The 13,766-nt window shown below is 39.8% G+C and overlaps 1 protein-coding gene across 1 annotated transcript in view; it reads left to right on the forward strand.

Moving 5' to 3' along the window:
• TENM3 (teneurin transmembrane protein 3) overlaps positions 1 to 13,766 on the forward strand; it is a 1,937,374-nt gene that overhangs the window by 1,913,202 nt on the left and 10,406 nt on the right. Inside the window, exons 34-35 of the mRNA XM_070757504.1 lie at positions 7,388 to 7,563; positions 8,181 to 8,416. Of these exons, the coding sequence (XP_070613605.1) occupies positions 7,388 to 7,563; positions 8,181 to 8,416 (412 nt within the window). The remainder of the gene's footprint in view (positions 1 to 7,387; positions 7,564 to 8,180; positions 8,417 to 13,766) is intronic.

Raw genomic sequence — 13,766 nt, forward strand, 5'->3', positions numbered from 1 at the left:
CCAGGGGTAAAGGATACCGCTACCAGAGAGGAGCGTCCTCTAACAGGGCTTCAAAAAAGCCTAGATGGTAATTCCCCTTCGGTCCCCATAGGGGGGCGCCTGGCTTACTTCTCTTCTAGCTGGCGCCAATCTTCCAAGGACCCCTGGGTCATTGATACAGTTCAAAACGGTCTCCTTTTAGAGTTTATTTCTTCCCCCCCTAAACGTTTTATTTCCTGTCCCTCTCCCAGAACTCCCTCTGCTCGTAGCCGGATGGAGGAAGCCATCTCCCATTTATTATCCATCAGAGCCATCCAGCCGGTCCCCTCCGGTCAGAGAGGCCGGGGTTTTTACTCCATCCTCTTTATGGTCCCTAAGACCTCCGGAGGTTGGAGAGCTATCTTGGACCTCAAAAGGCTGAATTTATTCATCAAATATAGAAAGTTCAAGATGCATTCCTTGTCATCTATTTTAGCTGCTATTCATCCGGGGGACTTCATGGCTTCCTTAGACCTCACTGAGGCCTACCTCCATATTCCCATTGCCAAATGCCACAGAAAATTCTTACGCTTCTCCTTCCAGGGCAGACATTTCCAGTATAGGGCTATGCCATTTGGTCTTTCCTCGGCCCCTAGAGTCTTCACAAAGCTTTTGGGGTCCTTGGCGGCCTATATCCGGGCCAAGCCCATCCACATTTTATATTATTTAGATGACATTTTAGTTCATGGAAATTCCCTAGAGGAAGTAAAGGTAAACCTTTCTGTCACCATGTCAGTTTTACAGACCCATGGCTTCTCCATTAATTTTGACAAAAGCCACCTCCAGCCTTCTACTTCCATATTGCATCTGGGATCTATCATTAATTCAGAATCCTCCCTAGTTTTCCTCTCCCCTGAGAGGAAACATAATATAGGGGAGTTGATTTCTCGCATTTTACCCCTGCAATCAGTTTCCATAGTCACCTTGTCCTCCCTTTTGGGTAAAATGGTGTCGTGCATAGGCATCATTCCCTGGGCTCGTCTCCACGCCAGGGAACTACAGTGGCTTCTATTACCCTTTCAGAGATCGGGGCTCAGCAACTCAAGTCGTCGCATTGCCATTCCATCGATGGTTTGCAGATCTCTCAAGTGGTGGATGTCTCCGGCCATGGACAAAGGATCTCCTTTCAGGTGCCCGGATCAATTCGTCATCACCACAGATGCCAGCCTATCAGGATGGGGCGCCCATGCCCAGGGGATGATAGCCCAGGGCACGTGGTCACCGGAGGAAGCTTCCAGGCCAATCAATTGGTTAGAATTAAGAGCCGTTTCCCTGGCTCTAAAACAGTTCAAGCCTCGCATCCCCAACCGGCATGTTCTCATTCTCACCGACAACATAGCCACAAAAAGCCACATCTGCAGACAGGGGGGCACGAGATCCAAGGCTCTCATGAGGGAGGCCCTCAAGTTAGGCCTTTGGGCGGAAAAACATCTTCAGTCGCTCCTAGCCGATCACATCTCGGGGAGCCTCAACGTCCAGGCGGATTGGCTCTCTCGAGCAACGATAGACCCAGGAGAGTGGAATCTCCATCAAGAACTGTTCCATCAAATCAGCCTCAGATTCGGCCTACCAGTGCTGGATCTCTTTGCGACCGAAGCGAATGCCCAACTCCCTCGATTCTTCTCCAGGTTTCCATCCCCGGGAACAGAAGCAACCAATGCCCTCAGGAGCCCCTGGCCTCCAGGACTCCTGTACGCATTCCCTCCAATTCCAATTCTACCGGACGTGATTCACAAGGTCCTCATCGAGAGGGCCCGAGTAATCCTCATCGCCCCTCATTGGCCCCGCCGGCCCTGGTTCGCGGACCTCCAACAGCTGTCCATTCAGGACCCCTGGCGACTCCCCGTTTCGGGGGATATGCTACGGCAGGAGGCCTCATTCCATCCAGACCCGGAGTGGTTCCACCTCACCGCCTGGCTGTTATCAGGAGAGACTTAGAACTGCGTGGACACGACCCCGACACAGTGGAGGTCATCTTAAAGGCCAGAAGAGGTTCGACCAATCGAATCTACGACCATACATGGTCCAAGTTTCACCAGTGGTGTCTACAGGAAGGTCTTTCTCCCCTGTGCATTCCCATACACAGGATCATATCCTTCCTTATGCAAGGTTTCCATCAAGGCCTTTCCACCAGTACTCTCCGTCGTCATCTGGCGGCCATTTCCTCTGTCCTAGCAGGGCCTCGCAGACAGCCTCTCCGTTCCTTCCCAGAAGTTCAGGAATTCCTCAAAGGTATAGCCAACCTCAGACCTTCTAAGGTCCACAGATATCCTTCCAGGGATTTGCCACGGGTTCTCCATTCCCTCACGCAGGCACCCTACGAACCCCTAAAATCTGCGTCCCTCAGGTACCTATCCTTTAAGGTAGCATTCCTGGTGGCAATTACCTCTGCCCGACGCATTTCGGAGTTGGCAGCCCTCTCAATCAGGCAGGACCTCTGCCAATTCCATCAGGACAAGGTAGTCTTACGACTGGACCCCACCTTCTTACCTAAGGTCAGTTCCATGTTCCACAGAACCCAAGATATTGTCTTACCTTCCTTCTGTCTCCAACGGGACCATCCTCTGGCAATTAGATGGCACACCCTGGACCTCACTAGAGCGCTGAGGATCTATATCCAACGCACAGGACCCTTTCGGAGGTCGGAAGCACTTTTTGTAGCCTATCACCCCAGAGTCATGGGTGCCAAAGTGTCTTCAACAGTGATAGGCCGTTGGATCAGAGGGACTATCTCTAAGGCCTACGAGTCGGCCTCCCTCTCAGTTCCAAAGAACATCACAGCGCATTCCACCAGGAGCGCAGCCACTTCGGCCGCTTGGGCGACTCAAGCTCCGTTGGAGGAGGTCTGCAAAGCAGCCACTTGGGCCTCGCCAAATTCCTTCATCAGGCACTACAAGATTGATTCTTACGCCTCAACAGACGCTGCCTTCGGCAGAAGGGTACTCCAATCCGTTATCTCTCACGATAGCAATCTAATCCCACCCTAGGGACCAATCTATTGGGTATGTCCCATGTGACTGCTGGACCCGCTCCTTCAGTACGGAGAATAGGCATTGATTGCTTACCTGAACGCCTCTTCTCGTACGGTGAGCGGGTACAGCAGTCACTTACCGCCCTTGTATGTGTCTTCTATACCTTCTATAACTTTTCTTTCCTCTAACAATGAGAGTTGAACACTAAAGAGCTTCACATCTGAGCCTAGTCTACGGATTCGCGAATTCTGGGGAAGGGGCGGATCCAGCAAGCTTTTTTAACACTAGGCTCAGTTCCACCGGATTGGACATGAGCAACCCATGTGACTGCTGTACCCGCTCACCGTACGAGAAGAGGCGTTCAGGTAAGCAATCAACGCCTATTTCAATTCTAGCACCTGGCTTGCCTGTTAATGAATCAGGTGTGTGGAGGCTGATACTCAATTGCTTAGGCTAATCAGGTTCTGGGCTGCCCTGTTTGCTGCAAAGAGTAAATTTGCAAGGCAGAGACCAAAGGGTGGGGATGACTGGGTAGGGCTACATTCAGTGTATAAGCTGCCCCCAAGTTTTCACCCTGTTTTGGAGAGTAAAAAGGTGCTATCATACTCTGAAAAATACACACGCGCACAGACACTGTATTTTTTCAAGTATAAGACGCACCGGAGTATAAGACACACCTTAGTTTTGGAGGAGGAAAATAGGGAAAAGAATCTGCTTACCAGATATTCATCTGGCTAGCATCCTTAGTCTGGTCAACTTCAGCACATTATTTTATCCCCTTTAAAGTTAGGGCTTTAAAAAAAAACTTATTTGAGGAGAGTAACAATAAAAGAGATTGCAACACAGTAAGAGCTTATATCCCAGGCCGAAATAGCGCTATCCTAGCCTCCCTTAATTTTAAAAATTCAGCAAAAACATGTGATACATACACACACACACACACACACAAAGTCAGGGTTTGGAGAACATTCTTTTCAGAGAGTAACATTGAAAGAGTTTGCAAGACAGTAAGAGCTGGGGGGGGGGGAAAGCCCTGCAAAGACTTAGGGCTTGGAAAACATTCTTTGCAGAGAGAAACAATGAAAGAGCCTACAAGGTAAGAGCTGGGAAGATATTAACAGCTAGTTAGAGCTGGGGTAAAAAAGCTACATTCAGAGTATAAGACACACCCAAATTATCAGCCTCTTTTAGGGAGAAAAAAGGTGTGTCTTATACTCCAAAAAATACTCTCTCTCTCTCTCTCTGTGTGTATGATTTTTTTTTGTCGAGTCACCCTGGTATATGAAAGTTGCATACAGCTTTCTTTTTGTCTCTCGGCTCCACTAGGGGCCATATTCCAAGGCAGATCAGCTTTTTTGTAGCAGACAACTGTAATCTATAAGTGTAACATATTTTTGCTGATAATGAAAATGAAGGGAGACTACTGTAGATCTATTTCAGGCTTATTTGCCCTCATCAGGTAACCACAAATCCCAGTAACGGTGTGGCTACCTTATGAGAGCAAATAAGCCCGAAATAGAACTATAGTAGTCTCCCTTCCTTTTCATTATCAGCAGATATATATAGAGAGATATAGAGATAGAAAGAGAGAGAGAGACAGAGATACTGTAGACACATACACACACACACACACACACACACACACACACACACCCTAACTTACTGAATTATTACACTAAAGATATTAGAAAAGCCCTTTGTCATTTCCAAATATAAAGTTAAAATAATACAAATCTTTAGAGCACCTAATTAAATTTAACCTATATTTAAAATATCTCACTATACATTGTGAGATAAGCTCCTGGCTTGTAAGAGATAAGCAAATGTTATTATTGAGAGAAAGAAGAGATCATTATTTTCAAAATCAACAAAGTGAAGTGAACTTCAAAAAGTACCTTTAAAAACTGCTTATTAAAGTACTCCTGGAAATTTATTGTGCTTGACATATTTTGAGGAAAATAATGTAACCCCGAATGAAAAGAAATTGTGAAATGGGACATTTTATTTCCCAGAAGTAAAAAATGAAATGAAATAAAGGGAAGCAAAATACCTTTTTGCTGATGTTGTAGCTTTCAAGTTGCACCCAATTCAATTCAGGAATACAGCAATGACATATACATTGAAAGTTTAAAAAAACAGATGTGTTTATTTAATCACTTGTTTTAAAATAGTGTGGAAATCAGCTCATACTTTTAACAATGTTACATGCTTTCTTAATGTTTGTTAATGTGTTATGGGTAAATGTAAAAATTTAAAAAATAAATAGGCTAATTTAGGGCTGAAAACCCCAAGTTTGCTATCTTCTCTTTTTTAAAAAAAGGTTAGCTCTAAACATTTTGTACACCTAATAAGCCTATGAATGTTTTACTAGATTTTTTTTTAATTGCCTGTTAACCATGCAAAATAAATGCATATTTCTACATAATAACTTAGAAGCAGGATATTTTCTTTGATATGTAATTACTGCAGATTTGATTTTAGCCAAAGGCCGAAAAGTAATACTCTATTTTTTTCAAATTGTATAAACTCTTCATTTTTTATTATATGCATAAGAATATATTTTCAGTAAAAAAATTATGGAGCATGTGCACAAGCAGTATTGTACAAAACTGTCTTATGTTTAATTTTGCATCCTAAAAATAAAAATGTCAGTTTATGCATAATAGCTATGAACCTATGGAAAAATTGATATATTTTCTGCCAAATATGTAGATGAAGTGTTCTAAGGATTATCAACCGATAGATTAATTTCAGCTGAATATGAATTTTCATATTAATATTGAATATCTTGAAAAGGAAGATCAAGTTTTTCATCAAATAAATAGACATTTGTAATTGAAGTAGTCCTCGAATTATGACCACAATTGGGCCCAGAATTTTGGTCACTAAATTAAGTGAATCATCCTGTAGCTCCAGATTCACCAGATCCAGTTTTATAATATTTGTACCATGGCCATTAAGCAAATCACATAGCCATTAAGTATATTTAGCTTCCCCAATTGACTTTGCTAGAAGCCAGATGGGAAGGCCACAGATCATGGTCATATGATTGCATATGATTACTCTGTAACTATCATATATGTGAGCCAGTTGCCAACCACCCCTATTGTGATCGTGACACTATGGGGGTGGTGTGATTTGTCATAATGTTGTGAGCCACCCCGAGTCTTCAGAGAGGGGCGGCATACAAATCTAATTAATAATAATAATAATAATAATAATAATAATAATAATAATGTGAAAGACAGATTGTAGATTAAATTTAGAATAAAATTTCAAGCTAGGCATGACAGTAATGTCTTCAGATAGAATAGATAAATAATAGTATCAAGAAATTGACTGCTTAAAATGCATGTAGATAAAAAGAAAGGAGAAATAGCTTAGACAGAAGAACATGAAATAGCATAAAAGCAACTAAGAAGCATATACTGTACATGATATGACTTTTAATGAGGAATTCCTTTGCACTTTTTTGTCTAGTACAAAAATCTGTAGTACAGAAAGAACACAATAGCAGTGATACCATTTTGTAGGATTTAATGGGTTGATGCCCAATCAAAAAATTAGCTTTTTAAAAAGTAGATCATGTTGTTTCTCTCTTGCTTGCCATGTTAGAATCATTTCATGTCCAGCACTATAAATCTTAACCCTGATTGCTCTCAACAAGTTGTTTCTTGCAGTTAATTCTTTAGCCTACATATTTCAGAGTTACATTGCAATTCTCTAGACCTCCAGCTGTATTATATTTAAGTAAACAAGGGTAGGTACCAGCAGGGCCACCATCAGGAATTTTGGGGCCCCATACAGCCTAAGTGTCTGCCCCCCCCCCGGCCATTTTAAAACTATTTTAAGTCGCCACTCCATCCCCCGGGGATCATTTCCTGCTTCACGCCAAGCGAGGCGGTCCCATAGGCCAGTGTTTCCCAACCTTGGCAACATGAAGATATCTGGACTTCAACTCCCAGAATTCCCCAGCCAGCCAACGCCGTTGGATCATCATTGGTATCAAAATGAATTAAATCTACCCTTATTATGAAACGTGAATTTGGAACATAAAACAATTAATCCCTACTAGATATTCTCCTTTTAAATAGCAAAGTAGATTGCAGTAAGGTTTGATCACGGCCCAAAGAAACATCTATGCAGACTTGAGAGCCATTGGGTTTTTCCCTTCTACCAAACTTCTTTTACATATTGAAAACGCTTTCAATAAATTCTTCATTTTCTTCATTGTGCATAATTCAGGCATAAAACCACAAAATTCCTCACTGTTATCAGCAGAAATTTCTAGTTTGAGTCAGTGAGTAAAAACAATTCATTCTTTTGTTTGTTGGTTTGTTTGTTTGTTTGTTTGTTTGTTTGTTTGTTTGTTTGTTTGTTTGTGTAAATTGTTTTAGTTATGACAGTGAAGGCAGATTGACCAATGTCACATTTCCAACTGGAGTGGTCACTAATCTACATGGAGAAATGGAAAGGGCTATTACTGTAGATATTGAATCATCTAGCAGAGAGGATGATGTCAGCATCACTTCAAATCTATCCTCAATTGATTCTTTCTATACAATGGTCCAAGGTACGTTAACAAATAAAATGAAGCAATAATCTTCAAGAGAAAAAAATGAATTAAAAGAAAAAACAGCACTGTTATATTTATTACAAGTTGTGGTGAAAACAAGCCTGAAAGGAAGGTTAGCTAGTTGTTTTTTTATAGCTGTATGGTTAAAACCTTAATCTTCTATAATATGCATACCTGTTTAGAAGAAAACTCAACTAAATTAACTCATGAACTCTATGATTGTGTCTCTAATTTTTATGATTACACTTTCACTAGCTGTGGATGCAATTTGCAAGTTAATGTTAAAAATATTTAGTTACATTGATTAAAACCTCTTATATATAGTCTGTTTCTAAAATGATTCTAAAGATGCAAGTACATGTAAAATAATGCTTCTTACGGCATATATTTGTCATACATTGGGATATGCATCAAGAAGTCAGATAATGCTGAAAGGTCATAACCAAAAAATATTAAATTACAAGTTCATTGTTTTAAATGGTTTAAAACTAAAATGCTTGTATTTTGTTGAATGCAAATGAATGTTGCATTAATATTGGCTTGGTTTGTGTTATGAATAATTTTGTATGAAAAATCTTGGTTTAGAAATACATATTTGTTGGGTTTCATTTCAGATCAGTTAAGAAATAGCTACCAGATTGGATATGATGGGTCTCTCAGAATCATCTACGCCAGTGGTCTGGATACACACTACCAAACAGAACCACATGTTTTAGCAGGTACAGCCAATCCAACTGTAGCAAAAAGAAATATGACTCTTCCTGGAGAAAATGGACAGAATTTAGTGGAGTGGAGATTTCGAAAAGAACAAGCACAAGGCAAAGTGAATGTGTTTGGCCGTAAGCTCAGAGTAAGTTACATCTCTAATGCCTTTTTAGTTTAAAATGAGTAGTAGAGAAGACCTGACAGCTTTCACTTCTTCAAATGAACTTTTTTTTTCTTTTAGCAAGTCTTCTAATAAGATAAAAAGGGAAAGGGATAATCCTTGCTAATATAATTTAAAGTTAATAATGCCTCAGAAAGAAATATCTTAATTCATATTGTTTTATGTTTTCTGGATTTATATCCCTTAGTTTTTACCATTACCATTGCACAGTAAATATGAAATCCTTCCTATACAACCCTATCTTTTCTGTAGATACACAGAGTGAACATTTTAGATGACACCCAATTTACAATGCTTTAGGTTAATCTTAAATATTAGGCTATAGTCATCAGCTGTATAATTTCTTATTTTAAAAATGAAGAAGTTGAAAACCAAAGTGTGTTTCATTTCATTGAATGTATGAAATGTGGGCTGTCCCTGTAGTATGTTGGTTTGTGAGCTAGTGTCCAGGTTAAAGATACTAGCTTTCACACCGAAGGATTTCAAGTATGCTTGGGAAATAATTGCGCTTTTATCTGTGTTTGTAGCATACTATCTGAAATAGTAAATCCCCTAGTTTTAGCAGGATCTTTACATATGGAAAGATGTTAGTAAGACTGAACACCTAATCAGCACTGTCTCAATCTCATTTGAATGTTCTATGGAAAAGCCTTAATTTACCAGTACCATGATAGCAACAGAAGTCAGTATCCATGAGTCCATCTAGTCACAGGTCATAACCATGTGGAAGATTGCAAACTGAAACCTAAAAGCATAAATGGAAGAGGCATGAATTAATTAGAATGATGTTATGTATGGCTGTGAAATTAAGAATTGAATGGAATGGTGTTGATAAGAACAAGTAGGGAGGTTTTAATTAATAAAAAGGCTTAAATGAATATCAGAAAGTATGCATTTATGTTGAGGCTGCTGAAAATAAAATTTGTAGGTTGGTGATAATTGCATATTATTTTCCAGTGAATGACAATAACAGAGAAGTTTTGGAAAAATTGTGGGACATATTGAACAAATGCAATCCAGGGGAAAAATATTCTGTTAGATCAGTGATGGCGAACCTATGACACGTGTGTCAGCACTGACACGCATAGCCATTTTCAGTGACACGCGGGAACCGGTGAGCAAGAGTAGTTGCGACAGTTACCATGGTGATAACACACACACACACCCTTCCCCACAGCACTATTCATCCCCCTCCTCCACTCGCACGCAACTCCCCGTTGCTATGACAGCACCACCGCCAATGGAAAGTCGCATTAAAAGGCCGCCTTGCGGGGCCCACGAGCTGACAAGGGAAGGGTTTCACTGTGCACTAGAGACGGAAGTGGATTCCGTCGAGCTTGGGCCGCAGCCGGAAGTGAGGGTGGGAGGGTAGGAAAAAAGGAGGCATCGACTGAGAGACTCGCCAGCTGTTTAGTCAAGCACCTGTCCACCTTGGGTCCGCGCGAGTCAGGGGAGGCGACAGCAGCCTTCAACTTGGAGGCGGGGCAGGTCGAGCGGCTCTTGCAAGAATTCCTTTCCCCCAGTCAGGAGGCGGAGAGCGGAACTGGTCCTTCTCCCCTCGCTGCTACCTCTTCCCCCCTCCTCCCGCCTCCTCCCTCTCCAGGAACAGCCTGGGCCCGATACGGGAAGATGGCGGCGGCCGGAGGCGGCTGCGGCTCCCAGGCTGCGGAAGGGTCCGAGCTGTAGACCCCGATGCGAGGCCGGCGTAGACTGGCGGGCAGCGAGAGGCGGCGGCGGAGGATGAGCCTGCTTTGCGCTCAGTATCTCCGGTGAGGAGGATGGGGAAAATCCTGTTGAGGATGAGAAGCACGCTAAAGAGAGAAAGGGGGGGGAGAGAAAGTGTGTTGTGTGTGCGTGTTGGGGAGGTGGGGTGTGCGGATAAATTCCCATTTTGGGAAAGTGGTATGGGCTGGAGGAGCCGCTAACCCAACAGGAAACGAAGGAATAATCCAAAGTCAGCTTTACAAGAGATTTGGAAGAGTCTCCAGTGCGTGAGTGGGATGCTGGGCTGCTATTTGGAAAGGAAGGTTTCCTGGTGAAGAAGATGAAGGAGCGAGTGACAGGAGGAAAAGAAACATGTTCTCCTGTAGGTTTCTTTTTTTAACACCCCCCCCAATTCTCAATTCTAGCATTCATAGTATTAGTTACCTGACGCTTAGCAGCTGTGCATTCAGAGCATGTGTGTGTGTGAAAATCTACCTACCCCCCCCCCCCATTGGTCTTTTTATTTAATGTGAGACATTACAATATCGGGTCTGGGATTTGTCTGGTATGTGCAGCAAGATCAACAAAAGAAACCAACTGACAGATTAACAAAGAAGTCACTAAGCAGGTAAGTTAAATAATTATACATATTTGTTATTTAAACTATAAATATCACAAAATTATGTTTTTTTTCTCAAGGTGACACACCGCCCGAGTTATGCTCGGTTTTTTGGCGAATTTTGACACACCAAGCTCAAAAGGTTGCCCATCACTGTGTTAGATGATGGTGATATGAATAGAAAAAGGCAATAGAGGGAATGTTGGCTCTTCTATGACTTGTGGACTTCAACTCCCAGAATTCCTGAGCCAATCATGCTAGCTCAGGAATTCTGGGAGTTGAAGTCCACATGTCATAGAAGAGCCAACATTCACTATTCCTGCAATAGAGTATAGAAAAAAAAATTACTGCCATTTCGACATCAGAGAATTAAAGCTTCTGCTGAACACACATTTACAAAAAGCTTGGTTTTCAACATGTCATTGAAGCAGACTGCAAAAGGGAAATAAATGATTTAAAAAAACATAACTGATATAATTGTTTATGATTACAAACCTAGACATTAGTGAAGGATATAGGGGAGATGAAAAATTATGAATGTTGGGCGGGCCATTATTTGAAAACATCAAAAGTGAATTTAAAAAAATAAGCATGGAAAAAAGGAAGTAACTGTAGGAATTAAATGTATGAGCTATATCTGAAAACTTGCAGAATATAAATTAATCTCTCAGAAGAATGAATAGAAGTGAATATATGTAAAGAGGATTTGGAAGTTGCCTGGAATTAAGTGAGAATCACACTCATTGTGTAGAAGTGACAAAAGTACTACGGAATGTGGGGGTTACTCTAATGGCGACTGGATAACAGTGTTCCTGTCTAACAGACAACAAGTAGTCAAAATAGGAAGTGCCATATCTAATTCTGGTCCCATCATCAGTGATGTCCCTCAAGGCAGTATTTTAGAACAAACACTCAACATAAACGATCTTTGTGGCCATATTATAAGCAACTGTGTTATCTTTGCCGATGATGTTAAACTAATTGCTCAGAACGTGAGTGAACCATCACAAGTTGTCTATGTGCCATTGTGTGAGTAAGGAGTAAAAGCATCATCTCTTCTACCTTTATAGTTTGATGAAAGATTTGAATCATAGTAACACTGATTGGATCTTGGTGATGAAAGTTTGCTAAAAATGGGAAAGGAATAGTAACATTTTATGTGATACAAGTTCTGAGAAAAAGAAAAATAGATAGTATGTATTCTTTTGCGTGTAATGAATGCGCATAAATATGAAATAAATTTGTGTATAAGAACTGGCTTCTAGCTATTTTGATATGTGAAAACTGAAATTTGGATAAGTCAGGAACATAAAAATAAGTTGAACGCAATAGGAATGGGGTATTCAAATAAATGTATGGTAAAACAAAAGGTAGGGTAAAAGAATTAATGTTAGAAGAATGTGAATACAGATGTCAGTAACTAGTACAAAGTGAAGGTTGTTAAGATGGTTTCATCAAAGGAGAAAATTGACAGAGGGTCCAATGGTAGAAAATACATCTGAAGTAAGAATGAATGGGTCAAGAGCAGCTGAGAAAATTGTAGTTGGGTGGAGTGGATAAGGTCTTGAAAAAGACAAGTTGTGAGTGTAAAAAAGTGGTGCACAAATGCACTAAAAGCAAGAGTGATTTGCAAGAATAAAAGTATATGGACAGCTATAGTGAATAGTTTCGTATAAATTAGATTTAGATATACAGTACTTCTTTTTTACTTTTTGCATTTTTCTTCCCTTATAACCTATGATTTACTGTTTCTTACTGCTTTTCTGCAGTTTCTAGAAAAGCATGCATTTATACAATGCACATGTACTTTGAAACCTTTCAAAAACATTTCTTATCAAACACGATGATGAAAAGAAATATGTTGCAAACAATTCTTATTGACCCTCACTTTTGAATACTTCAATCAAATTACAGTTGCCTAGAGGATTATTGAAAAAGATTTTGAACAGCGGGACCCCAACTTGGAATAGATTTTTCTGTCTCTATTCAGATAATTAAAGACTAGCAATCCACCATCCTTGTTAAAATGCTTTCCTTTTAAAAACTTTTGGAATATGATCAGAAAACTTTGGACCTTTTGTTTCTATTGCTCAACAAAAATCATTCTCTCTAGACTATCTAACAAAATAAATATTTTAGTTTACAGATCTTACCATCTTTCTCCTGAGAAGTTCCAGAACTAATGATAATGAATCAATCCATTTTTTCAATAGAATTCTGTTTTCTAAATATAGCGGAATTTTATTTGACATAGTAAATACTGACACTAAAATTAAAAATAGAACTACAAACTTAAAACAGACGGTAAAATTATGAGAAGAATGTAATAACACAATTGAAATTAAAATGCAATTATTGTTCTGGGTGGTTTTGTATGAAAAAATATTAGTGTGTACACTTTATATTGTCTTTATAAGTTTTTTCTGTACAACTGAAAAACATTACTTTTCATTGCTACTTGCTTCAGTGGATTACAGAAAGTATCCAACTTCCTGGTCCTAATGATATTTATTTATAAATGTCTTCTGCTGTAGAATTGATCAATATTTAATAAGTGAAGGGGGGGTTGTTTTAAAAAATGTGGCATTTGGCTAGATAATTCTAATTAGGTCAAAATGTCAAAAATTGTTTTTATTTATGAAAGTCTGAATAATGTATTGTCTGCTTTAAGAATATTACTTTTTGTAGAGTTTAAATATTTCTTTCTGGCTTCAAGCAATGCAGCTCAGATGATCCATTAGCCAGAGAATTATTTCCAAAAATTCTTCCTATTATATTCTATGTGTAATATAATACACCTTATAAAATTAAAAAGTAAATGAACATTGAAATTTTGTTGCCTATAAAATAAGCTAATTTTATTATATGAAAGAACTGCCAGTGTGTATTTTTGATTATCTATTTGAAAAGCAGTTCTTACATTTCCCTACATATTTGTTGGCCTTTTATTTTGATTTTTCATTATTATAGTGATAATTCTGCTATGTCTTC

This window comes from Erythrolamprus reginae, chromosome 7 (assembly GCF_031021105.1).
Source record: "Erythrolamprus reginae isolate rEryReg1 chromosome 7, rEryReg1.hap1, whole genome shotgun sequence".
NCBI lineage: Eukaryota > Metazoa > Chordata > Lepidosauria > Squamata > Dipsadidae > Erythrolamprus > Erythrolamprus reginae.